At 37.7% G+C, this 27,332-nt stretch overlaps 1 protein-coding gene across 4 annotated transcripts; it reads left to right on the top strand.

Moving 5' to 3' along the window:
* The first annotated feature begins 24 nt into the window (after positions 1–24).
* LOC127778053 (70 kDa peptidyl-prolyl isomerase-like) lies at positions 25–25,595 on the top strand. 4 transcript variants are annotated; one of them, XM_052304699.1, is made up of 12 exons: positions 25–176; positions 252–529; positions 5,938–6,024; positions 6,255–6,530; positions 7,255–7,329; positions 7,423–7,503; positions 7,712–7,903; positions 13,594–13,683; positions 13,781–13,959; positions 15,551–15,868; positions 22,700–22,810; positions 25,080–25,595. In XM_052304699.1, the coding sequence occupies exons 2-12, from the start codon at positions 298–300 to the stop codon at positions 25,398–25,400; spliced, it is 1,962 nt and encodes a 653-aa protein (XP_052160659.1). In that variant the 5' UTR covers positions 25–176; positions 252–297; the 3' UTR covers positions 25,401–25,595. The 4 variants fall into 4 exon arrangements, with proteins under 4 accessions (XP_052160659.1, XP_052160674.1, XP_052160682.1 ...); XM_052304707.1 differs by having other exon boundaries at positions 31–176; positions 255–529; XM_052304714.1 differs by lacking the exon at positions 7,423–7,503.
* Positions 25,596–27,332: the final 1,737 nt, after the last annotated feature.

Raw genomic sequence — 27,332 nt, 5'->3', positions numbered from 1 at the left:
GTCAACGCATGTGGAAATGGGAGGAAGGAACCTTCCGAAAATATCTCTTGCTCGATATAAACGGGCCGGGCCAGGCGTGACTTTAGCTCAAGAGCAAGACTGCAACTGATCAAGCAAGAGCAAGAGATATAAACTGATCAGTTGCAAAACTTTAGCTGGGCACGCACTACCGGCAGGTATACTCGATCGCTTTGCTTTGATTCTCACTAATTAATTTGCCCATGCCATTGACAGATCCCTCCTCTTGGCAGCAGTTCAAGGACAAACCAATTTGAAGGCGGCTAGCCCAGCACAGGCATGCCGATCTCGCTTGAGCTGGGCGAGCCTGACCAAAGCTTCTACAATCTATGGAAGGAAGAGTGTGAAGAACTGTGGGAGGAAGAGGACGAACTGTGGGGGGACGAAGATGTTGAGGAGGAGCTGTCGCTGCGTCACCCTGGATTCAACAAGTGGACCGTCCAGCAGGCTGCTGCAGGCGGGGACTTAATTCGCGCCAAGGACAAGAACTTTTACTGCCTTGAGGTCCAAGGTAACAATTGAATATATAACTTTTTTTTAACATAACGGGTAATCCCAACCTTTTACTTCTGAAGGTAACCACTTAGCTATATACCTCCGTTAATATATGATGTTGGTTAGTTCAAATTATTATATTGTTTGCAGCTCCAGAGATTAATATAGAGGGATGCTACCCCACGGGATTCCGTTACAAGTGGTAGTCACCGGATAATTAAACAACCGACAGGTTTATTACACATCTCATTTTCCGAACCGAACCCCACGCGATTACACGACCCCCACCCGCCACTTGCACGTAGATACATTGCCGGTGGTGCCACCTAGCTCGGTATCGCGCCAGCGGCACGGAGCACCGTCGTAGTTAGCCGGAGCAGTTGTGCTCTCTCCCTCCATGATCCTCCTAGGTATTGCACTCCCTGCGTCTTGAACCAACGCTTGTGGCGATGTAGACAGTGACGCTGGTTGCGGCAGCAGTAAGAAACAAGGGCCTATCTGAGGGGAAGGGAGAAGAGGAGAGGAGACGTGTGGTACTTGGTACTTGATACCTCGCAGCCATCATGATACCTGATACCTCGCAGCCAGCCATGATACCTCGTAGGTACTAGGTATCAGGTTTGATACCTATGGGTATCAACCATGATACCATAGGCACTAAGCATGGTACCTATAAGTATCGGGTCTGATACCTGCTGGGTATCAACGGTGATACCACATCACTACTGGAGAAACCGTTTTTAATTCCGATTGGTGTTACCAACCGGGACTAAAGAGAGGGTAGTGGCAGTCCCGGTTGATCCCCTTTTCTTTTTTTTTCATTATTTCTTTGCTAACTGACAGAGTTAATCCCTGTATTTTTTTCCCCAAATCCCCAAATAAAAGTAATATCCCAAATCATTCACATCACAATTCACAAATCCTAAGTTACTTGTACAAACAAATCAAAACATCACAAATCCTAAAAAAATTACACATAAATCAAATACATCTCAGATCCATACAATGAATCACAAATTCTAAGAAAAAGAAATTATACATCTCAGTGAATCACAAATTATCAAAAAAAATAAAGGACGTTGCCGCCCGCCACGGCCGCTGCCTTCCGCCACTTGCCACGGCCACCGCCTGCGGCCCCGTGTGCGGCGCCGCCTGCTGCCGCTCGCCACGCCCGTGCGTGGCCCCGCCGGTCGCTGGCCGCCTGCCTGTCGCCGCTGACCGCCGGATGGGAGGGGAGGAGAGGGGAGGAGGAAGGGCAGGAGGGGAGAGGAGGAGATGGGAGAGGAGGAGGAGGAAGGGGATATGAGGGGTTAGGAGGAGAGGGGATGAGATCAATCCGATCTTATCTAAATATCTCGGTGAGGAGGAAAGTCTCGTATGGGACTTTACCGATCAGAGATGGGAGGGAAATATTTACTCCCGCTTGGTAATTCCAACCCGGACTAAAGATAGATTTTTAGTCAATACCAACCGGGATTAAAGATCTAAATAATCTTTACTCCCGGTTAGTACTAGCAACCGGGACTAAAGTAGTAGTCTTTAGTCCCGGTTGGTAGTATCAACCCGGACTAAAGATCCTTGGCCCCCCTGACATGCCTCTGACAGGGGATGAACCGGGACTAAAGATCAATGTTTTTTTTAACCGGGACTAAAAACAATCTTTAGTCCCGATTCTTATTAGAACCAGGACTATTATGGAAATCAGCCAACCTAGCAAAGATCACTTCTCCAGTAGTGCATGTACCAGACATGATACCTAGGGGGTACCAGCTGCGGATGATACATGGCACGATGTACCTGCACACACTCCAGCAATGAACATGGTTGCTCACCATCACGTTGCTGCCAAAGAAAGCTCCAGAACCAGAAGCTTCAATAGTTGCACCCCTCCGTCACCATCGACGACGCGCCTAGAAAAAGGGAGGCCGAGAAGCCCACACTGGTTAGCATCCTTCTCGATGGCCTCTCCTTCCTGCTTGACTCCTTCCGTCGTGAGAGTTAAATCTAGTGGATACCCATGCCTCAAAAGCATGAGACGGAGGAGGAGGCCGCAAGATCTTGTAGCATGCACTCTGAGGTAGATCTAGCAGTGAGGAGGAGGGGGAGGGGATCCGTTTTTGGGGGCCTGCTTTACCGTTGCCATGCTTGTATAGAGGAGCTCTCTGCAGCAGAAAGGAGGAGGGGAAGGGAAAAAGGAGGGGCGAAATAGGAGGCAGAGGAGGAAGATGAAGGCATGGAGAGAAAGGGGAATGGATGAGTTGAATCGTTATCCCCTATTCCGTCTCCACGGAATACTGTAAAGTAGTTTTTTTTTTGTTAATATATGATGTTGGTTAGTTCAAAATAGAGTAATATATTGTTTGCAGCTCCAGAGGTACTAAAACATAGCAAATAAAGGAAGACAACAACATGTGAACATAAATAAACTGATGCTAGCAAGCTCCCTTATATTCCCTCCGTCCCATAAAAAATCAACTTAGTACTCGATGTGATACATCCTATTACTATGAACTTGGATACTACCTTTGTCTAAGATTTATTGTAATAGGATGTTGTATCACATCCAGTAATAGATTTTTTTTTTTTTGAGACGGAGGGAGTATATAGTACCCCCTCATTCGACATCTGGCCCTGCATTTTTTTCTCAACAATTTGCTAGTTTGAGTGGAGGATTTCTGTTTATGCACTGTATTATTGTCTCTGTGTTCAGACAATTTCAATTGCTACAAAGGGCCAATCCCAAACAACTCCTATTCATGTATGAGAAATGTTTCAGATCGACTACTTCCTAATTTTTTTTTAAAAAAAAAAACACAACGATGTTATGTGGTGGGAGGGTCTATGCGAGATTTTGTATATACATCAGGAATTTTTTTTTTTTGCAAAATAGTCATCCATGTATAAATCTTTCTTTCCAACGCGAAAAGCTATTGCAAAATCTCATGAAACCGAAATGAGATGAAGTGTTATGAGCTGAGAATACCAACAGAGAATACTTTACCTCGAAGTTTTCAACTATTAGTAATTTGTGTTCATAATCACCAATTGTTAGTTACCTCATATATAATTCTTCATGTTTTGATAATATTAAATCAAACTTTTCAACTTTCACTATCTATAACTTTCCAAAAAGTAGTTTGAAAACAATAGAACAACATATATATAGATTAGTCCTGAAAACTATTATAATAAATTATGGAACCCGAGGGTGTACCAATGCTTAATAAGTTAATCGACTATCATTCCAGATTAACTCCAATCTGAAATTGTTCTTAATTAAGTTAAATATAGTTATATAGTGGTAAAACTATTATCTGTGTCATAAACTAGGATTTCTAGGCTTTTTTAGGGAGATAAATAACATGCTCGTGCGCACAGCGCTTATGACTAGATTTCTTCATCGGCTCTGTCTCTGTTTTTTTGCTCTCGCGCTATGCGCGATCGACGGGATGACGGGATGGAAAGAGTACGATTCTTACATAGGATTTTCGCAAGCGGCGAAGCAACCACTTACTCCCAGGTGTTGGCAGAAATCATCATCTTTCTAAGTACGATAAGATAAATTTGAGCCGACATCATCATTTAAAATCTAATTCCTATCCATATTCCCCATAATTCTCATCTCTGCTACCAAACAATGAACTGAAAGTAAAAATAAAACTCCCATAATGAATCCCTCCACCAACTCCCTTCTCTAAACTCCTAATCCCCTTTATATCTCTTGCCAAACAGGCTGATAAGAACTGAAACCTTATGAACCACTCCATCCAATTTTCTCTATCGTTGACATGCGGGCCACATGTACCGTCCCATCCCTTTCATCCTAAAAAAAGTCATATCGTTTCTTATACATGCAGTCATGACCATCCCATTGACATAAAAATATAGGGAGAGCCCTAACCCACCATTTATCCTCAAACCAAACCCACCCTAAACTTAAATTAATAGATTCACAAAATGTTGATTATATAAATATTAAGAAGTATGTTTATGGAAAATCAATGAAGAATCGTTCAAATAAAACGTGGAGTACCTAGCAGCCACCCTCTACATACCCTACTCTATTCATATTTATACCTTACGACCCATTTAATTTATATTTATACCATTTAATTTATATTTATATCTTCTATATAGTTACGACCCATTTAATTTAGTGCTTAACATGTAAAATTATCATATCATCATCTACTAGCCATAATTACATATCAAACCTCATGCAAATATGTAACATCATCAACAATTTATTAAATTATACAAATCAATATACAAGTATATCCCCATCATCATCTCTCACATTATTTGCCCAATGTTTTAACATATCCATCCATCAATTTTATAATATTTAATATATATTTATCCACATATTCTATATCAAGTGCAGGGTATCAGTTATTGTCTTTCTTATGATTGTGACCTGGAAACAGTGGGGGAAACCCCCACGGTGCATTTTCATAAATATGAAAAAGGAAAAAAGAACTGTACAAAGGATAAAAATTACAGGTTGTCAAGCCATGATTTCAGAAAAGGTCTAGAAACTAATCTAAGTCTAGGTAAATGTAGACTTAGCTCCTCTCTAAGACTAGATTTCCATCGGTTGAGGGAAGGCTGGATATTTTGAAAAATCAAATCATTTCTCTGCTTCCAAAGCAGCCAACAAGCCACAAGAAAGATCTCCATAAAGCATGATTACTACTAATAAACCCTAACTTTTTATCAATTTTTTCCTAACTTCCGCTTTTTGCGATATAAATCTTCACCAACTATCCTAATGATTTATCTACAATCTCGGTAATCCTACATATAGTCTACTACATTTATTTGTTGTTAATAACAAATATCTTTTTAATCCCATCTTGATTGTTGACGAGAGAAAAGATTACTCAGTAATTTCCGCAGCAAAGCACAGAGAACCACTTCCTTTCAAAAGAAACTTGTCCAAAAAAATTACGATGTTGTCAAAAAAATTATTGCTAAAAAACAAGTAAAATTAATAAAACAAACACCTATTATGGTCCAAGTTTCACAAAATCACGGTATTTCAACACATAACATATAATCTCTGTTATTATGATTCTAAAGTTTCACAAAACCACACTATTAACCACTTTGACATAATCCTATTTTAAAATTAAAAAAAGATGTAATATTTATGTGATGGATAAAATCCTCATAAATTTGAGACGTGATTGTAAGAGACAAAAGTGTCATAAATCAAAATCAAAATGATCAATAGTGTGCTTTTGTGAAACATTAAGACCATAATAGCTAAGGTTATATGTCACATACCAAAATTAATTTATATGGTTTTGAATAACTTGTACCATATATAAACAGGTTGAGTTTTGTAAAATATATTTACTCAAAAAACTAATGCTAAATTCCTAAAGCTTTAATTTATGGTCCGTGCAAATGTTCATGCAGTTCACTTCACTGGAGAACTAGTTGACGGTACGCAGTTCGTGTCAAGCCGAGAAAATGACATTCCAGAGAGGTTTATACTGGGGCAAGGTATAAAACTATACATATGGCAAATTTATGTTAATTTTAGGGAAAAGCTACAGGCAGATATCTCAGAGGTATCATCCCGTTCGAACGGGATACCATCCTATAGCATTTCTCTAATTTAATTTATTCTTCAGTTGCTCTAACTTTTGTCCATTATATAATAACTCTCTGCTGACCTGATCAAAAGACAGACCAATGATTTATGGATCTTTATTTTCCTCTCCTTTTTGTAGAGGATGTGATGCATGGTTTCAACTTAGCTGTCAGTTCGATGCAACCAGGGGAGAAAGCTATATTCACTATCCCTCCAGCGTTAACCATGACAAAAGCTGGCTCCCCTGCTAGCATCCCGTCCAACATACCTCCCAACCAAACACTACGGTTTGAGATTGAGCTCATCGCTATGTTTACTGTAATTGACATATTCGAAGACGAAGGCATATTGAAAAAGATTGTCAAGAATGCAGAATCCGACAGGGAACAATCTCACTCGAGTGATTTTGTATTTGGTACATTCCTTATCTACCAATTCCATTTGTACATGGAAATTGCTTGCTTCATTAGCTCAATATTTCTTTTGCTATTTACTTTTCTTTGACTTTTGATCGTTTCAATTTATGTTGCTTAATTCTAAAACCATGTAATCTTCGTTTGTTAACCCTAATAAAAGATAAAAACCCATCTCGATGCCCACCATAGTCCATAGTGGCTTGAGTACTTTTGCAGTCACCACTAATGGTAATAGATTCTTCTTTTAGTATTGTTACAACTGTAATTAATCTAAACTATTGATTTATTAGTTTTATTACCATATAAAAAATTACTCTACTACTACTAATAGTTCAGATCGATGGTAGTATAAATAAATATGATCGATTGGATAAGAAACGATAAAAAATATAGATTAATTACTCTACTATCAAAGATAGAGACCATTATGAAAGTTGTCCAGATACATTGATCAAGCCCTCAAATATATAGGCCGTACATAGCCTCGAATCCCACATGGATGTCACATGGGTCAGACCACTATTAAAAAGATCAATGGACAATGTTTGCTTCATTCTCGGAGTTGGTTGATGAATTGAATCCAGTTAGACAGTTGAGAGACGAAACATGCATAAACCAAATCAGAGTTGAAGGATATGAGAAATATACCTTTTCCTTTGATGTTTTCTCCTAAGTTTCTGTCGATTTAGTTTTCCTGTACATATTTTTTTTTCTCATTGACAGTGAAATACAACGCCTGCCTAATGGATGGAACTTCAGTGTCCAAATCTGAAGGTGTTGAATTTAGACTTACAGATGGTACGGAGACCTTCTTTTCCCTTTCTATTTATTTCGTCAGGACGCATGAGTATTAATTTTTTCATCCAGATTCTAACAAAATTGATGCTCTAGGCTTCTTCTGTCCTGCATTTGCACATGCTGTGCATACTATGAAAGAAGGAGAGGAAGCAGTACTAATTGTAAAACCAAAATGTAAGCAACGATTGCCAAAATCATCCAGGCAGTAGTATAAATCTTGATGTATAGCAGTATAGTAACTTGGTTATCGCATGCTTCATCAAATATGTATATAAAACCATGTTCTTTCTTCCTTTTAAGGACATATATATGCGTAGACGTCCTCTCATTTCACTATTAATATATTATGTAAGTATACTGATGATTGGTCTCTCTGTTCTAGATGCTTTCGGTGAACAAGGAAGACCTTCTCAAGGAGAGGAAACTGCTGTGCCCCCAGATGCAACTCTTTATGTGCACCTCCAATTTGTGTGTTGGATACGTCAAATTGGGGAAGACCAGGGAATTGCCAAGAAGACTCTAAGCATAGGGAACTCGCAGAGGATACACACACAAAGTCAAGCGGTAGTGAAAGGTACTGTTTGTTAATTATCAACAAATGAATTGAGCGAGATTTAAACTTCCTATTTTGACGAAGACCTTAATTTTACCAATGGGAAAATGCTTCGGAATCTGTAGAGAAAAGTAGGTAGAACATTTAAGTAGGTAGAATTTGCTGTCAAAACTCATTGCAAAAACGGCAACAATTAAGTCGACACCTAATGGTTGATGGCACGGCAAAATCACGCAGTGGTTTGGTAGAGTACATGATATAATATCGTTATAACTTTTAAAAAGAACATGGAACTATCATGATGATGAGTGCTGAATATGCCCCAACCTTCAATATCTGTTCTCTATAAGATCAACTAGGAAGGTAGCCTACACACATGCGCGGTATCTTGTTTAATGTATTTGAAATTTTATTACAAATGTTTGTGTAGGTAACTTTTTATTGAAAAATCTTTTCTACCCTATTCTAATTTATTTGGGATTGCGTTGAATGTTGGTTATGATTTTCTTCTAGTTACCTTGCAGCATAAAAAATTGTGAACTAAAATTGTGTGAAACCATTCAGTTTTGAATTCATAAGAAAATATAGTGTCGCCACCGTGAAGTTGGCTTCTATGAAACTATATATATTTTATACCATGTGTATTTCTAAACTTTAAGTAATAATTGTTTTTATGCTTGTTGATTTTAGGATAAATTAATTGAAGATTTTCTATTAAACATATAGCTAATAGAACTATATGTTATCTAATTAAAGATAGACTTATACCCCATCACATAAATCTGAGAAAGTTAAATTTTGTTCCAAAACATAACGGATTTTTGAGTAGTACTACTTGTCCCATTCAAACAATAATCATTTATTGTTTACCCAGGGCCTATTCAGGGGAGCTTAAAATTTTGAGAAGCAGTTAGTTGGTAGCCAGCTTCTGAGAATCTAGAAAAGCTGGGTTTTCCAGCTTCTGGTTTCTAGTTCATTTTTTGGATTCTACAACTATAGCTTCTCAAAATCTGGACTGTTTGGGAGAGCTTCTAATTCTGGGAGAAGCTGCAGCAGTTAGAAGCCCCCCAAACAGCCCCCAATCTTACCCTAACCACCTTCCTACTCTCTAGAGGTACCCTTTAATTAATAAGGGGTATTATAGTTTTTATTTCTTCCTGGTTAGATATAACCCTAAATAGCTTACGATGGTTCAGTACTACCTGTGAAATATCTTTATGTTTTTTCCTAATTTGTTAACACACTTGGATGATTGTTTTAAATCTAATCGCGTAGCATAATGTTGATCAACATAATAGAGATTTAGAAATAATCCGATAGCTAAGAATAACATGACCACTTAACAAATAATAAAGAGAGAAATTCCTAATATGCCACTCCAAATTATTCGGTTCTCTTATATGCCTCTTCAAATTGGCTCCTACCTTGTATGCCACTGGTTCAAGTTTGTATTTTATTTTATGCCGTTGCTGTCACACCACCGCTAGTTGACGGTTAACTTCATAGCAAAAAGACACATTTGCCCTTGAGAAGTTAGTTGAAATGTATATGCATAAAGCATTTTAGTACTATTATAGCTACTGGATAGAATGTATGAAAATTGATTTTTTTTTTTTGCGTCACATGCAATTTTAGCCATCACCATCACAAATGAATTTTCAAGAAAAGCATGAAACATGTAACTCTCCAACAAAAGCATGAAGCAGGAAAAATACTAAGAAACTCTAAATAAATAGTACATAAAAAGTAAATAAACATGTTGATCATGATTTTATATTAATTATGAGACTTGAACGGCCTCATTCCGATTTCATATGAATTCATTATGAATTTTACAAATCTAATGCAATTAAACCTATTAAAATACTATTCTAAATTAATTAAATAATTTACAAATAATTTATAACTGAGAGAAGATTAAAAACATATCCTCCAGAAAAAGATTGAATCAAATTTGGTGGATGACATATGGCAAAAAGGACCGATATGTCATTGAAAAGAGAGGAAAAATAATTTATATTGATTTTGGATGGCTGATACTTAACTAAAGGAAAGAATGGATGGCTCAGATTAATCTGAACAGGAGAGGCCACATGGGACAAGAGGTGATGTGGCAGCAGAGATATAACAATGACGTGGCGATGACATGGCTACCACACAGGATCACCGGACAGCGAGCACAAAGACAACGATCGCCGGTGAATTACAGTGTGATGGCGGAAACGGAGGACACCGAGAAAAAAAGCACGAGATGGCAGTCCTACCAGCAATCACACGACGACGAACAGTGACGGAAGATGGCCGGTGGCGAGCTTCAAGCGGCAGCGATCTTGGGTCGGCTACAACGGCACCGTTCCGGCGAGCTTTGGTGGACAAGCTTCCTCATGACGCAACGATGCCAGAGACGACTTTAACTCCCTTCACTAGTGACCGAATCTGATTCGTATCCTTGAACCGCAATATCTGATATCTCGACCCCCAACTATTAAAAACTAATGCAATTTGACTTCCTTGGTGGTTTTGGAGGGCGGTTTCGCTGACGTGGCGCTTAGGTGACATTAGAGTTAAAAATATATATGTGGGATCCATTTGTCATTCACACACAAAAAAAAATTATGGGGCCCGCATGTCATCGTCTCCCTCTTTCTTCCTCCCTCCCTACCATCTCTCTTTCTTTCTCTCTCTCCCCTTCAGACTACTACAAGAGGCGGTGGTGGGAGGGTGGGTGCTACCAGGCGGGAGAGGGGGCGGTAGCGATGAGCAGGCGCCGGAATGGTGGCGATGCTTCAGGTTAGAGCTGGCGCATGCTGGGGTGGGGATGGTGAGGGCCGGAACTGGAGCGACGGTGGGCGGGCAAGGGCAAGACTGGCGGCGAAGGGGCATGGCACTACCGAATTTGCCTCCCCCAGTTGTCACGTGCAAATCCAGCGGGCACGGCATCTTGGACGACAAGGTCAACGGGGGCATCCATCCACATCGTTGCCGCTCTGGCCCTCGCCCAAGGTTTCTTGCCTCTGCCGCCGGCCTCGGAGTACAAGCCCGCGACACCGACTCAATTCCGACAGCGGAACCATTGTACGGGCTGCCAGCGCTGCAGCCCCCAGCTCCATCGGTGGAGGACGAGCAGGGGCCGTTCTTCCACAAGCACCCGAAGCTAAAGTTTATGCAGAAGAAGTCATGCCCCCGCTCGTCTGCCACCGCCACCACCGTTCCAGCCCCTACGCAACCGCCTCCTCTGGTGCTGCGTCCATTCGCGCCAGCTCCAGCCCGAAGCATCGCCACCACTCCGGCCCCATCCCTTTGCCGCCGCCGCCGCTCCAGCCCGACAGTGCCCACCCTCCCGCCGCCGCCACTTGCAGAAGTTCGAAGGGGAGAGAAAGAGAAAGGAAGAGAGAAGAGAGAGAGGGAGAGGATGACATGTGGGCCCCACAATTTTTTTTTGTGTGAATAACAAATGGGTCCCATAAATATATTTTTGTCTAATGCCACCTAAGCTCCACGTCAACATCATAGACGAGGTTAACACTGCCACGTAGACGCCATGTCAGCGAAACCGCCCTTCAAATTAAAACCACCAAGGGAGTGAAATTGCATCTGTTTTAATAGTTGTAGGAGGGGTGGTAGTGCGGTTCAAGGATACGAATCAGATACGGTCATGAGTTAAGGGAGTCAAAGTAAACTTATTCCCAGAGGGAAGCAAACTAGACTTCGCAAGAAAGAAGGCTGGCCTGCCGAAGAGAGAGAGGGCGGCGGAAAAAGGACATGGGCTGGAATTGGCCCAAGGAGGGATGCTTTTTAATTAATTTTCCAATTAAATTAATCACTGAAATGATCTTCGAATTTTCAAAATAATTCCAATGCTCAAATAGTTTCAAGAAAAATTCTGAAAATACTTATAATCAGATCATCTAACAATTAATTTATTATTTAAATAATTACTGAAATGTTCTTTGTACTATTAAAATTAGTAATTGAACTCTAAAAAATCCAAGAAAATTCCAAAGAGTATAATTACTCATGGAGAATTTAATAAAAACTAAATCCATCCATGTTTTATTTAGGAAATTTTTATTTCCCACATTAACTTCACTTGTAAATTAATGAAATTTAATGTAAATTCTAGAAATAATTTATTAAATCCTAAAATGAAACTCAGGATGTGACACGAATGAGTGCGGGAAGAAGGGGTGGACGCTCGGCAGCCGTTGCCACATCCAGAAGAGGCGCATCTGGAGGAAGGAGAGAGAGGAGGAGGGAAGGGAGAAATAAGGAGATAAGAACAAGTGGGAGGGCAGGGCGCAGGAGTGCGATTTTTATTTTTCTTTTCTCAAGTCGTCATTGACAGGTACATAAATTTAAGACATGTCACAGGTGAGATACTAACTTAACATCTGTCAACGGTAGAGATTATCAGTGATGGGCTTATATGTGATCCTGTTAGAGACGTTTTATATCGGGTTCACATATAGACCTGTCACATATGAGTCCTTACCTGTGATGGACCATGCCCTTTAGTCTCATCTAAAGTAGGCTTCAGTTTAGCCCATCGGAGATGAGGTTATTTGTGATGAGACACTTCAGCCCGTCACAAATATACCGTCACAGATGTTTAGATCTGAATGCCCTACCTATCACTGCTGCTATCTTCATCGTCATCGTCATAGGGGAGAGAGATCAATAGTTAGACACTACTAGAGAACTGATCTTTACTCGGATGGCAAAAATCATATTTGTTTCAGTTCGAATAGGAACCGGGAGTAAAGATAGCCACGGTTCAATAGCTATCAGGTCATGTCGGGCCCCAAACGATCTTTAATCCCGATCGGTTGGTCGGTTGGTATTACCAACCAGGACAATCCGGACTAAAGATGCCTCCAAGGTTAATTTAAAAAGAAAGCATATCTATTCAAGTTAGATATGTGTAGTAGGTGGGATGGTAACACACGTGATAGCTGAGGTGAGAGATCTTGAGTTCGAATCCTGCACATTTTCTTTTTTTTTTATTTACTTGGTATGCATATTTAGTCCCGATTATTTCAACCGGGTCCCAGATTGTGCGCCACACATTTTCTTTTTTTATTTGACTTGGTATGCATCTTTAGTATCAGTTATTTCAACCGGGTCCCAGATTGTGCGTCCCGGTTGCACAACCGGGACTAAAAACGGTTGCTTCTAGTATTGAGTATTGAGTACAGTACATTAACTTAGATATATCGCCTGCATATTAGTTTCGTGCAGCTTACAAACAATTAGTTGCATTATACTCCCTCATTTCCTAAATGTTTGACGCTGTTGACTTTTTTAAACATGTTTGACCGTTCGTCTTATTTAAAAACTTTTGTGAAATATGTAAAACTATATGTATAAATAAAAGTATATTTAACAATAAATTAAATGATAGAAAAAGAATTAATAATTACTTAAATTTTTTGAATAAGATGAATGGTCAAACATATTTAAAGAAGTCAACGGTGTCAAATATTTTGGGATGGAGAGAGTATTATTTAAGGATTACTGTGATGAAAAAATCTAACTCTATTATTTTAACAAATAAGTTAGTCAAACCAAAGTATAAAGAAATTTATATTTACATACGTAGGAATATTTTAATACACTTTGACATAAATACTTGTTCTACGACCACTTGAAACTTTTTTGGAATATAAGAATATGCCTTTTATATAATTCTCTTGACAAATTGGCAAACGCAGTGCGGTTGCTCGGCAAACTTCAAGATGGGACTGTTTTTGATCATAGAGGTCATGACGACGGTGAACCGTTCGAGTTCGTGGTCGATGAAGGTGCAGTACTGCACAACTAAAGCTTGTGTTTTGTCTTTCTTTATTTTATTCTACTTTGAACTGAAAACCGCTCAAACTAATCATGCAAAATGTCCAGGTCAAGTTATTGATGGCCTGGATGAATCTGTGATGACAATGGAGGAGGGAGAAGTTGCCGAGTTCACTATTCCACCCCAGCACGCATTTGATGCCGTTGGGTCAGATCAGCATCAGTTTCCCTTTGTGCCGCGCAATGCAACCGTCGTCTACAAGATCGAGCTCCTGTCCGTTGTTAATGTACGTTATTTTGTTCGTATTACTGGTAGTGATGGTAAAATTAATATAATTGAGTACACCATCCGATTTCATAATTCTTGATATTTTTTATACATGATTGATGTTAAAATTTTATAACTATAACTATCATTAACTTTAAAACTATTTAGTTTAAAAGGCATTAGAGCAACATATATAGATTTTTCTTATAAAATACTAAGAAAATGTAAAAATAGTCAAAGATATATTTTGGAGTTTGTATCATCATCTAAAAAGCCAAGAATTATAAAATGAGGGAGTAAGCTATAGATTTGTTGGTATAAAATGCATGCTTGGATCATTGTCAATCGGACTAGCGTTCTTCCCTAAAGTTGCACAGCATATTAACACTCTGTATCTAGCCAAGTTTTTTTTTTTATTCTGCTCACTTACTTCAGCTACATCATTGGTGACCTTACCAACACCGTATTTATTCAATAAGGAGTATGCAATAAGTGAAATATCCAAAGCTCCAAGTAATTACTTCACTACTTGCACGTACTTGGATCAAAGTCTTAATCAAATGGCTAAAGGACAAGCCAACCATCGGGAAAAGAAGTACAATAATAGTTAGTTTGAACTAGCTAGCTTACTAGCTGTTTCCTCCGTATCAAGATAAGTTATACGGGATGTTTATGTATTGAGATAATCTATTCTATACTACTGAGTTTATCCGAGTTTAACAATTTACCATCGACATTGTTTCTTTTCGTAATATACCGACAACTTTATCATCTACAATATGCCATTGGGTTAGGCCTTCTTTCAAAATACCCAAAATACCCTTATAAATATACAAGGTTAATAATTGATTTATCTCATTAAAAATTTCAAAAAAAAAATATGATATTTAAAAAAAATATGATAACTTTTATGTGGTCTACTTACACAACGTGGAAATTTATATAGAAGTATCAAATTTTTTACATTTCTATTTTAAAAAATATTAACTTATCCGCTATATGCTATATATAAAATACCTTTTATTTTTGTTTTTAATATAAATCATCTTTCATACGCTACATAAGATATTTTTGTGCTATTATCTCTTGTATAAGCAAATTTTCTCTCATATACCACAAAAAAATATTTTATTTCTAAAAACTAAATATACCAGAAAAACCTTGAAATTTATATACAAACTTCCATATTGTGTAAGGAGGCCACATAAAAATTTTTATATTTTTTTAAAACTTCTAATGAGATAAATCAATTATTAATCTTGAATGACTTTAAGGGTATTTTGGATATTTTTAAAAGAAGGCCAACCCAATGGTATATTTTATAACAATTGATAAAGTCGTCGGTATATTATAGAAAGAGGCATTGTCGATGGCAAATCATTGAACTCGAATAAAGTCAGTGGTATGGAATAGATTCTCTCTTATATATTTAGTAGTAGGATATGTTACTATTACGAGAATATGTCACATTTCGTACCAGGTTAACTAATCTATCTAAATTTTTAGAACTAGGATATATCACATTATATACTAGATTAATTTAATTATTTTGATATGGAGGGAGTATGATTTTATTGTCAGGGAGAAGACTGACTTGCTCAGTTTTTCAGGAGAAACATCCGTTGTACATTCCGAGCCGTTCTGAAATTGTTGAATATGCAAGTAGGAAGGAAAAGGAAGGGGACATATACTTTAACTTGGGTAAACATTTGAGAGCTCACAGGAGATATTTCAAGGCCAGACAAATCATTGCATATTCACGCTTCGGAGTAAGGAGTGGGGAATTTAATTTAATAAAACTGCTGTCAATCCCAACTTCAGAAATTGATGCACAGCTGGAAGAAATGTGGATTTCCTCCACTTTTAAAGCGGCTAAGTGCGCAATCCAGCTAGGGTGCTGCAAGCAAGCGTCGGACTACTACGGGGAGGTAATTAAATTTTACTATGTAAAGAAAATTTCCCGCGCGCGTGCTTATACTTGTAGTCGATCGTACAATTACTCGTCAACTAATCAGCAATTCTCCAGGAAACCCCGCATTAATCCTTATCATTGAAAAAAAGAAATTCAACGTACCCACGCTAATTAGAAAAGGCTAGAAATTCCTGTATTAATGAAAAAATAAAAATCTCAAGTCATATATGACATCTCTATGGTTGGGATTGGATATTACTACCTCCCATATTAAGTGTATTTTTAGAATTGAAAGTACGCATTTGCAGTGAAGAAAAATAACCTAAATGCCCCTTATTCAATAAGAGATTGAGGCCGAGAGGGTAGTTGAGGGCTAAAATGAGAATAAATTTGAATTGAAGGTACTGATTGGACAACTAGTACTCTCTACATGTATCATGGGACAAATTTAGAATCTAAAATGACACATATTATGGCATAAAGGGAATACAAAATATATACATATATTGATGCCTATGGCTTTGAGTACATATATTCATATGTCATATCAGTCAATGAAATAAGTTAATAGGAACATAAAGTTTTAGTTCTGTGCACATAAGTTTTAGGTCTGTGCACAATATTTTAAAATAGTCACATAATACGGTCTCTTAGCTTGCAAAAAATGAATGCTCGAGTCATCCATCTTCGCGATATGTATGCAAAAATATAAAATGATACTCCCTCCATATTTTAATGTATGACGCCGTTGACTTTTCGACCAACGTTTGACCATTCGTTTTATTCAAAATTTTTGTGCAAATATGAAAATATTTATGTTATGCTTAAAGAATATTTGATGACAAATCAAGTCATAATAAAATAAATGATAATTACATAAATTTTTTTGAATAAGACGAATGGTCAAACGTTGGATAAAAAGTCAACGGCATCATACATTAAAATATGAATTAAAATATGGATGTAGTACTTATTTTTGTTGTAACAGTTAATAAATAGAGCGGAACGATGACTAACCTTGTTGATCAACTATTTATCAACTCAAACATGTCAAATATCAACGAAGGAACACAATATTTATTAAAGAGTTTCAGTCGAAGTCTATATCCTCAAGATTTTGATTATGAGCATTTCTCCCCAATCAACGTATCACACCTAGCCACTATTGGTTCATGACCTTACCATGGTCCTTCCTTTACGTGCTTGTGCTATATTTTCCTCACTATAGTTACATTATGCCATTCCTCTCTCTATTTAAATAGATGTCGGGTTCGGGAGTCCGATGCTAACTCTACACAGAATTATCTATTATAACTCTAGGAATAGTATATTCGACACCTATCCTAACACTTTGTATGAAAAAAAAATTCAGACTGTATATCATCAATATACAACATGTGAAGTGTTTGATATGTGTCAGAATTTACGAACAATCTAAAAATTACTAAACCAATTCAGCAATGTATGTAATATTTTGGTTCTGAAAAATAATTAAGCACAAGAATCATCATCAAGTTAAGCTATAATAAATAGAAAGTCCAAAGTCGAAGCTACTTCAAAACTGTAAAGAGTTATTTCCATATATATATTTTAGATAATGGAATATAATATCCCGGCCTTTACTCAAAAGAGCTACAACCAATTATTACATAGAAGCGTTGAAGAACATAGTGTAAATCTAATTGAATAGAACACACCGTAAAGAACAATAAAGAATCCAGCCTAATATAAGGAGATTACAATTATTGAAGTCTATTTGTAAATCTCTAACCATAATTGGCAAAAAGTTGCATAACCATAGTCTCCAACATCCGACATGCAACTTTAAAAAACTCTTCATCTTCTTCACACCTTTGTAGTTGTGCCCAAAACCGAAGCCAATGGGTTGCTCTGAAAATGACCTGCATATAGGAAAATGATGGTGATTTATCAAAAACCATATCGTTCCTACTCAGCCATATTGCTCAACAAATGACAGAAGCTCCAACAAGTATCAGTTTACTCATTTTCTTATCAACTCCCAAAAGCCACCAATCAAAAATATAAGATATGCTAACTGGAAGATTAAAACCAAAAGAGAACTAAACTGCTCTCCACAGAAACTTCGCAAAATGACAATCAAAAAAAGAGATGTTGAATAGACTCATTCTTCAAACAAAACGAACACCTCAAGCTGCCATTCCAATTACGCCTTGCCAAATTATCCTTAGTTAACACAACCCTTTTAAGCAAGTACCACATGAATAATACGGAGTAAGTTTTCAGACTCACTAACAACACTGTTTAATAACAACGAACGGAAGCACATCACTAACTTATGTTAACACATGCCAAGAATTCCTATCAATCTTCGTACTTCCTGGAGAAGGTTCTTTATGCGGCCTGGAATATATGGAAGCAACAAAATTGATTCATTAATTTTTTATAATGTTTTACCTTTTATTCCATCATGGATGTCATCCTTCTAGAATGATCTGCCCCTTCTTGTTTTTCATCTAAGATTAGATAAGAGATCAGCTTTTTGTTCCTGGCTAGACAATTTGTAACTTATGTAATTCTATTTCTTAATAAAATCCTTTAACTGTGGGGGCTTCCCCTATGGTGCTTTTCCTAAAAAAAAGATAAAATTAGAAAAACATTAAATTCTAAATATAAAATTACAATTTAATACTAATTATGGGACATTTAGTTAATTATCATACTCTGTTATTTAGAAAATTAGATTGAAGCACAATAGATATAATAAAAATAAAATTCCATATTCTAAGCCCGTGGGATGCATGTCAGCATGGATTATGACTAGCTTGTTTAACAATATGGTTCATGTGTTTGCATTTGGGCTTTCCAAACATTTTACTTTGGTGTGCAAGGTATAGTTTTATTCAATATGCCTCATGCGCTTTTACCTACTAAAAACTTGATTATAATGAATTGTTATGTGATTTTTTACCTGGGGTATATACATGTTTATCAAATCAGTTAATCTAGCTGTCTAGCTTGTGTAACTCGAATCTATATTTTATGTTATAACCCACTAATTCTAAAGCTCAACATGCAAACATGCCACATCATCATCCATTAGCAATAATTACATACAAAACTTACGCAAGAATGCAACATCATCTATAATTCATTGAATTATATAAATCAACATCCAATCATCTTCCTTCACATTATTTTTCACAATATTTTTAACTCATATATATCTATCATTTTTATAATACTTAACATATATTCATCCATATAATCAAACTGCAGGATATCATATTTCATCTGCAATCTCATACATAGTGTACTAAATTTATTTCTCTCTGATCATAGTTTGATAAATCAGTTTTATTTGTTGTTAATAACTAATATAATTTTTACTTTTAGTTTGATTATTAAAAGAAATTAAAAGTTACTTAGGAATTTCCGTAGCAAAGCGCGGGAAATCACCTAGTTTAAAGTTAATTTTATCCCTATCACTTACAATTAATTTCATCCAAGAAAACCCTGTCTACTCCAAACACCTACAATTAGAGTCTATGCCAAAATATTTGTTTGTTGTCGCAGTTCAAAGAAGTTTCAAATTAATTTAAGAAAATTCATTCTGTACCCTTGAAATTTTAGCCAAACCCTTCTATGCTCCTAAATTTTACATAATCCCTTTATACCCCCAAGTTTTAGTTTTGATCCTCTCCATACATTTTCCGTTAGTTGACTACTAGTTGACCATTAAATTGATTTAGAAAAGCCAGTTTTACCCTTGGACATGAAAAGAACATAGAAATTTATAAACTATATCGTGGAAAATACATTAATTTGTTGTATAACTATAATATTTATAAATTTATTGTCTGAGTAAGTATTATACGTACAAAATTTAACATTTATATTGTATGTACAGCTTTCTTAAAAGAATGGGAGAAAAAAAATTAATCTTGTAGAACACTTCTTTTGGATAATGTATACAACAGGCGGCAAGCCTATTGTACTATTATCACAAAATTATACTACATATACTACTTTTATAAATAAAAATACACTTTTTTCTATCATATCTAATTTTTTTTGTCATGAATAATATATTGCATAACAAACTCATAGGTACAATAGTCTCACATAACAAACTTTACACACCAACAATATACTCTATGTTTCTTTCATTTTTAAGGGAAAAATGGACATTTTAAGGGAAAATAAACAATCAACTAAAGGAAAGGGTATGTAAGGAATCAAAACCAAAATACAAAGGTTTATGGGCATATAAAGGATAGGCTAAACTTTCATGGGCATATAAAGGATTTTCTCTTATGCCAAAATATTTGTCATTATGACATTTAGATATCTCTTCTTGCTAGTATTACTGGTTCTCTCAAAAAGAAATTTAATATTTGCTTTGGAAAATATTATTGGGATATAATTAAGGCAAATTTTGCTACAGGACACTGTGACTTCGCGGTTTTAGCCCTAGGACACGGCACAAAGTTACTTTTGGGGGAAAACACTCCCAAAAGTTGGATATTTACTGGAGGACACCGCACCCCTTAAAATAATAATTTCCGGTTGAAGAGGAGAGAGAAATCGTGTGAAATGTCAAAAAATACCCTTGGGCCCACATGTTAGCTCTCCTATCTCTCTTCTCTCTCTATCCTCTCCTTCTCTTCTCTCATCTCACATGTCCGGTGGTGGCGGGAGGGCTGAGGTGGAGCGGCCGCGCGAGGGCGAGGTCCGGCGGCCGAAGCAACGTGCGGGTGAGTGCGAGGTCTGACAGCCGTGGCGACACGCGGGCGAGGGCGAGGGCGAGGTGGCCGCGGCGAGGCGTGGGCGAGGCCGAGGCTTCTTCATGCCGCGCGTCATAGCCGTCGCCGTATAGCTGCGCTACCGCTCCCCCACACACAGCTGCCACCACCGGCGGCGCGGCGGACGCCATCTCGTCCATGTCCAGCCGCCGGAACACGTGTACGAGGCAGTCCGTTGGCAGCTCCGCCCACTACGGCGACGGCAGTGGCGAGCGCGTCGTCCGGCGGCGCTGGCCTTCGCGCTCGGCCACGGCGCGCTCCTCTTCATGCTCCCCTTCTCCGTCTTACGCGCTTGTCTTCCTCCGCCCGCCGCGCGGCCTCCACCAGACGCCCTACCCGATGCTCGCGTGCGCTGTCACCAGCCCCGCCGCGCTCCTCGCCGCCGTCATGGCAGTGCTCGCCACCGCCGACTACGTCGTGCTCGCCGCGGTGCTCACCAGGACCGCGAACATCTTCGCCGCCGTGGCGCTGTGGTGGTGCCTCACGAACGGCGGCTACACGGCGCTGGCATTCTCGAGGGTGAACCAGTACGCCAACTTCATGGACGCGGTGGAGCAGACGCCCGAGATGGCGTCCCCCCTCGTGTTCGACGTTCGACGTCCCCTCCACTCAGTGGCGGACCCAGAAAAATCACACTGGGTATGCACTAATACATATATACATATCTCTCATACAATAATATAAGTAGAATTGGAAATCAAAGTTACATGATACAAATAAAGGCAATCCCAATATCAAATTATACATGCAAAGTTACTAATAGAAATTAAACCATCATCTCATATGTAATGAAAATAGAAATTACAGCCAACTAATTTAATTGGTTTCTTCATCAAAACGATCTTTTAAATTGATAACAATGTCAATATATTGATTCTATCTAAACTCTAAATTCAAATCATGCAAAATCTTCTTTAAAACAATTAGGATGTATTTCTCAAAGTCAATTAATATATTCAAAACTAAGCTACAATTGGTGAATCGGAGATGATTCAAATCTGTTAGTAAAGTAGTACTACGAGACTTGATGCAATAGATGGTTAGGAGAATAATACAAACAGTAGATTAACCTAACAATAGATATATATAAAAGGTCAAACTAAATCAAAGCATTGGCAGGAGTAGCTTGGCAGCTGAGTAGCTTCACAGCTGAGTAGCTGACAGGTGAAGTACACGTAGTATTGGGAGCTCGTGCATTGAGAGAGAAAGGAGTAATACTCTAGTAGTACAGTAGGAGTATTGAGTACAAGCCAACTGGTAAGCAAGGCTAGCAGCACTGCATACTGGTAGCAAGCAGCCTACTGCATACTGCATACACCTGCATAGTTCCTGACTTCCTAGTGCAGAGCTGATCATAGCAAAATTTTCAAACTTTTGGGTATGCCAGTGCATACCGGGAACACCCCTGGGTCCGCCCCTGCCTCCACTGCCGAGGTCGCTAGGCGCGATGCCATCCGCTTCACGGTCGCCCTGCGCTGGGCCTCCATTCGCCGCCTCACCTCGCAGTGCCGCCCCCACGGCCGTCGCGCCCACACCCCGCATTGCCTCGCAGAGCGACACTGGAAAGGAGGAAGACAGAGAGAGATAGGAGTGCTAAGTGCTAACATGTGGGCCCAAGGGTATTTTTGAGATTTAACATGATTTCTCTCTCCTCTTCAATCGAAAATTATTATTTTAATGAGCGTAGTGTCCACCAGCAAATATCCAACATTTGAGAGTGTCTTCCCCAAAAGTCACTTCGCTCGTTGTAAAACCACAAAGTTACGATGTCCTATAGCAAAATTTGCCTATAATTAATGAAGGTGCAATGTAAATTGCCGCACCTACAAATTTAGTGTAAGATTTGCTAGAAAACATAAGAAAATCATAATCGGGCGGAGTATCTACCATTAGAAAAGGGAAAAATTTATTCCATACATGCCTCAATGTTATTAAAACGATAAGTTATAGTCTATATATGACTTGTTTAACTTTTTTCTTGGTTACGTAAATATTTCAACATGAATATATATTGTCCGATCAGGTACACCTTCTGTACAAATACTAACAAAGTAACAATACAGGTGCTGAACTACGATGCGGCTAATGTGCAAGCCCAACAGCAGCAAAAGTTGCTGCAGGAATTTCCAGATGGTTCCTCAAGAGACCCGGACGCAATGCAGAGAGGCTTTGAGGTAGTACTGTGCTATCTACTATTTGTGCACATCAGTATCAATAGTGATTAATTTGGCGGATTTTTTTTTGATAATGGATGCATAATATTTTCTCCGCACTGATTATAGTTGCACGTAATTATTATAATACTGTCTGCTAACGTAAGTTAAAATTCGAAAGAAAACCAAAATCTAAAAAAATATGATCACTACCATATTGCCATGGAACGTATGGCTAGCTGGAAGGCAAAACCAAATGACAAACATCTTTATATGCATGGAATGCCTCTAAATAGACCAAAAGATATTATAATCTATCCACTACCGGGTCCAATTGCAAAAGGACATGTAGTCTAGTGGTTGTAGTGACCTGAATATAGCACCCTAAGATCCTAAGTTTAAACCTTCATAGGAGCAAATTTTAGATTAGATTAGATTATTTGAGAGAATAAGTTTCCAATTTAAAAACGTTGGATACATCCAAATACCTTTCTTAAAAAAAACTACTGGTCCAATCATGTACTTCCTCTGTTTTAAATTAGTTGTCACTGTAGGTTTGTTCTAAGCAAACATATCTAGCTTTGATCATTAATTTTTCAAAATTCATATAGTTTTACAATATTTAAACTATATATTATGAAGCATTTCTCATGGTTGATCTAAAACTATAAATCTTATAATGTTAATTATAGAACTAATAATCAACGATCAAAATTTTTTACTTAAGATAAACCTAGGACGGCAAGTAAATATGAAACGAAGAAAATATGTAAAATCATATCTAAAGGCCAACATTCTTCTAATTTACTCTCTCCATTCAAATCCAAAAACATAAATAGTATTGATAGCAATTTCAAGACAAGTTAGGCTGTGTTCTTTCTCATGGGTTCCCAACCCATTTCCCTTATTTTTCGTATGCACGTTTTTCAAATTGCTAAACGGTACGCGTTTTGCGAAAGGTTTATATAGGAAAATTGCTTTTAAAAAACACATTAATTCATTTTCAAGTTTTTTTATAGCTAATATAATTAATCACGTGTTAATTTATCGCTCCGTTTTTCGTGTGGAGGGGGATGGCTCCAAACCCCTCCAAATTAAAGAACACAGCCTTAGTATGGAGGCAAAATTCCCGCCATTATATATTGTTGGGTGAATAAGTACGAGGTATTGGGCATGTTTAAAGTAAAGCCCGGTATAAGCTCTTAGAATATATATGCTTATTTAGAGACTGTAACCTCACAATAGTTGAGACAATAAATACTCTAACCATTAACCTATAAAAATAATTTTGTATGACTATTTTTTCTCACCTGTGTGCAGAAAAGTTCCTATTTTATTGAGGCTAACAGAGGCTAATAGTTGTTGTTAATTAACTATAACAATGATATTTATCTCTTTCCCCGCAAAAAAAATGATATTTATCTCTTCTCTCTTCTATGTGAACAAGCAGTGCTTTCAGAGCAATTTCAATAATATAAGCCAACTACTACCTCTAAAAATTAAAACATTTATAACAACATATAGCTACTCATATAATAGTTAGTTGTAAATATATAATGCATCATTAATACTTCGTACACCCATCTCTCACATAATTTATTAAAGTTCGTGCTGCAGCTGGCTACAAATCTATAAACCGTTTTGTTTTTTTCTTTTTCACATAAGTATAAATATGATGTAGTAATTTGTACAACCCGCTTATTTGATATATTATTGCACGAGAGCCCACAATTAATGACCACTGCACATATCCAGAAGTATTGTAAAACTTATTTAATACTACATTCATCCCAAATAAGCGCAGCCATCAGTTTCCGTGTTTAATTTTGATCGTTCGTCTTATTAAAAAAATTTTATAATTAATATTTTTATTGCTATTAGATTATAAAACATGAATAGTACTTTATGCGTGACTTATGTTTTTTAATTTTTTTCAAAAAAAGTTTTCAAATAAGACGGACGATCAATGTTAGACACGGAAACTTATCGTTGCGCTTATTTTGGAATGTAGGAATACTTCTATTCTGGGTAGGTAATTAAGAGGCTGCAGTGAACTCTTTTCAGACAAAATTTGAATGCTACAAATCATTTTTTTACGGAGAGGGAGCATCTACGAGCGATAGGGCTCTAGACATATCCGACCTCCCAATTGGGAAAAACAACGAGACAAAATTTAGAATATTTGAAATCCTACATGCATATCTTATACTTAAGCTTGAAATTAAGGGAGAAAACTATCTGGATGCTACGCAATTTTACTCATATATGTTACCGTCATCATCCTCTGCAGCGATTCCCACCAGAGTACGAGTCAGAATTGCAGCTCAATGCAACTGTAAGTGCTGCAGCTTTTTCACCGAGACGGAAAGGTAAGCATTCGTATCGTGGAGGCGTTTTTTACATCCCTGATGTCCAGGCAAACAGCAGCCAGCCTGCTTCTACTCCTAGTACTGCTCCCAGTACTCCCAACCCTACTACACCACCGACGAACGCCCTCGCTACTGGCACTAGTGGCACCCCGAGCGGCAGCGCTGCTCAAAGCTCCTCAGGGACAATCAACACGAACCGCGGGTTTCTATTCAGATGCTTCGGGCCATCGCCCACGAACTGAAGGGATCCATGCAGCTAAATGGGGGTTGCAGAACGCAACCATATATCGTCTCCATCGTTGTTGTCGCCGCAGTTAATTACAACTTAGTAATATCATATCATACTTAGAATTGCATTATGCTGGTAAATGGTAATGTTTACATTTTCAAATGGATCCACATTAAATAAAAGTTGTGATTGATTTATGCTGACACAATTAGTCACTAGTCAGGAAAAAAGCTTGTGGCTTACCAACAACAGGCGGCCAACCTATAAGCAACAAGCATATATCGAAGGTGGGAGACGAACTGTAGCTGTCATCCCATATAATTTAGAAAATGCTAAAAGCAAAGAACGCGTGAGAGAAAATCAGAGTCGCGTGAAACAAAAGTTTTTGTTCTTCTCAACTGGCGCAGTTTTCATCTTCCTTTTATTCACTAAATAACCAACAACTATTACTCCAAATGATCTGGCCGTGCTATGCATCCCATGTGTGCACGGAACTTGCGCGATGCCGCAGGCTATATATAGGATCTATGTAACCCCAAAAAACTACAAGCCTAGCATACCACTAAAGAACCAATACAAAAGTGCCAAAATAAAAAAAAATTAGCAGCAACTCTTTTAAAACAAAAAAATAATATAGCGAAAGCAGAGACATCAAGATTAACATTCTGATACAACAACTGACTGACATGTAAAGATAGCCTAAAAAGAAAAACATAATCTATGGACAACAACTCTAGTATTTAATTAACCTATTATAACTAAACTTAAATAATCTTACCAGCACATTACCACAATCATAAACTAAGTGAGATCATGTCGTGTCACACCGCAGCTACTCTCATCCCTTCATGTAAACATATCCGACCAAGTATCTGAAAAGGTTATAAGGTGGTGAGAATAAATCTCGGCAAGCAAACGGCTTTGACAAGCTATTTAAACCACATATTCATTACATAGTTAATTAAATATCGAGTTATGATTCACATAAAAATAAATTGAACATCCAAGTACTAAAACATCATAACCTCATCAATAAAATCCAAATCCCAGAGAAGAAAATGCATATCAAAGATGCCTTCGACCGTATATTTTCCATAGCATCCAACAATATGTGCATATGCAATGCAATGATATGAACTCATGCCTTCACACCCAAAAAGGTGTGATGTTGCATGTATTTACGACAATATACGATGTTGTATCGGTATGGTCGCAAACATTGGTTCGTGACATAAATCCAAGTGCAATGCAAATGTGATACAAATGTAGGTTGAATTCCAGAGGAATCATACAACAACCGCATTCCTTCGTAGAAGACCAATATACATTATTATCTCCAATAGCATAAAGCATAACAGTAACAATGTAAAATCAATAATTATGATTCATATAGGTAAATCCTTTATCCAACATATAATAATATCTTGGTTGACGATATATAATTTTAAACTGGGGGTAGAATAAAATAACAAGCCAAAGCTGTAGCAAACCACCGCTACATTTTGTTGCCTCTAACATCAAAGACATAATACCAAGCATGATCCGAAGCACCACCACCTATTTACAAGTCAACCTCAGAATATACACTCAAACATGCATATAAAACAATGAAAAAAGATGCACCTATGACCTCATCCCGTCAAAACACAATAACAAGTATACCGCTTAGACTATAAACAATACTACTGCTTCAAACCTTTGTATCTTAAAATATAAAAAGGCTATGGCTGCCAATAAATACATTGTGGAAATATACAAAACAAGACCTAGATCTTTCATGTAGAAAGCACAGTTGTCTTCCATCATTTAAATGCTCTCATTCGCTCTTGAAAATAGCTAGGCTTCAGAATCTGTCCAGAATTTCAGACGGTACATACAAAAACGACTATATCCAGAGTTCTACTCATCCGATCAAAGTGTACTTTACCAACATGGAAAGCTAAGA

The sequence above is a fragment of the Oryza glaberrima genome, chromosome 1 (assembly GCF_000147395.1).
Source record: "Oryza glaberrima chromosome 1, OglaRS2, whole genome shotgun sequence".
NCBI classification, from domain to species: domain Eukaryota; kingdom Viridiplantae; phylum Streptophyta; class Magnoliopsida; order Poales; family Poaceae; genus Oryza; species Oryza glaberrima.
Note: the sequence above shows the minus strand (reverse complement) of the source record. Positions and strands in the feature narration are given on the sequence as shown.

Excerpts from the sequence above, each read along its gene's own strand:
- LOC127778053 (XM_052304699.1), top strand. The coding sequence starts at position 298 with ATGCCGATCTCGCTTGAGCTGGGCGAGCCTGACCAAAGCTTCTACAAT. Across the intron at positions 7,904-13,593 it reads AAGTCAAGCGGTAGTGAAAG|TGCGGTTGCTCGGCAAACTT; the intron begins GTACTGTTTGTT and ends TGGCAAACGCAG. Across the intron at positions 13,960-15,550 it reads AGCTCCTGTCCGTTGTTAAT|GAGAAACATCCGTTGTACAT; the intron begins GTACGTTATTTT and ends TCAGTTTTTCAG.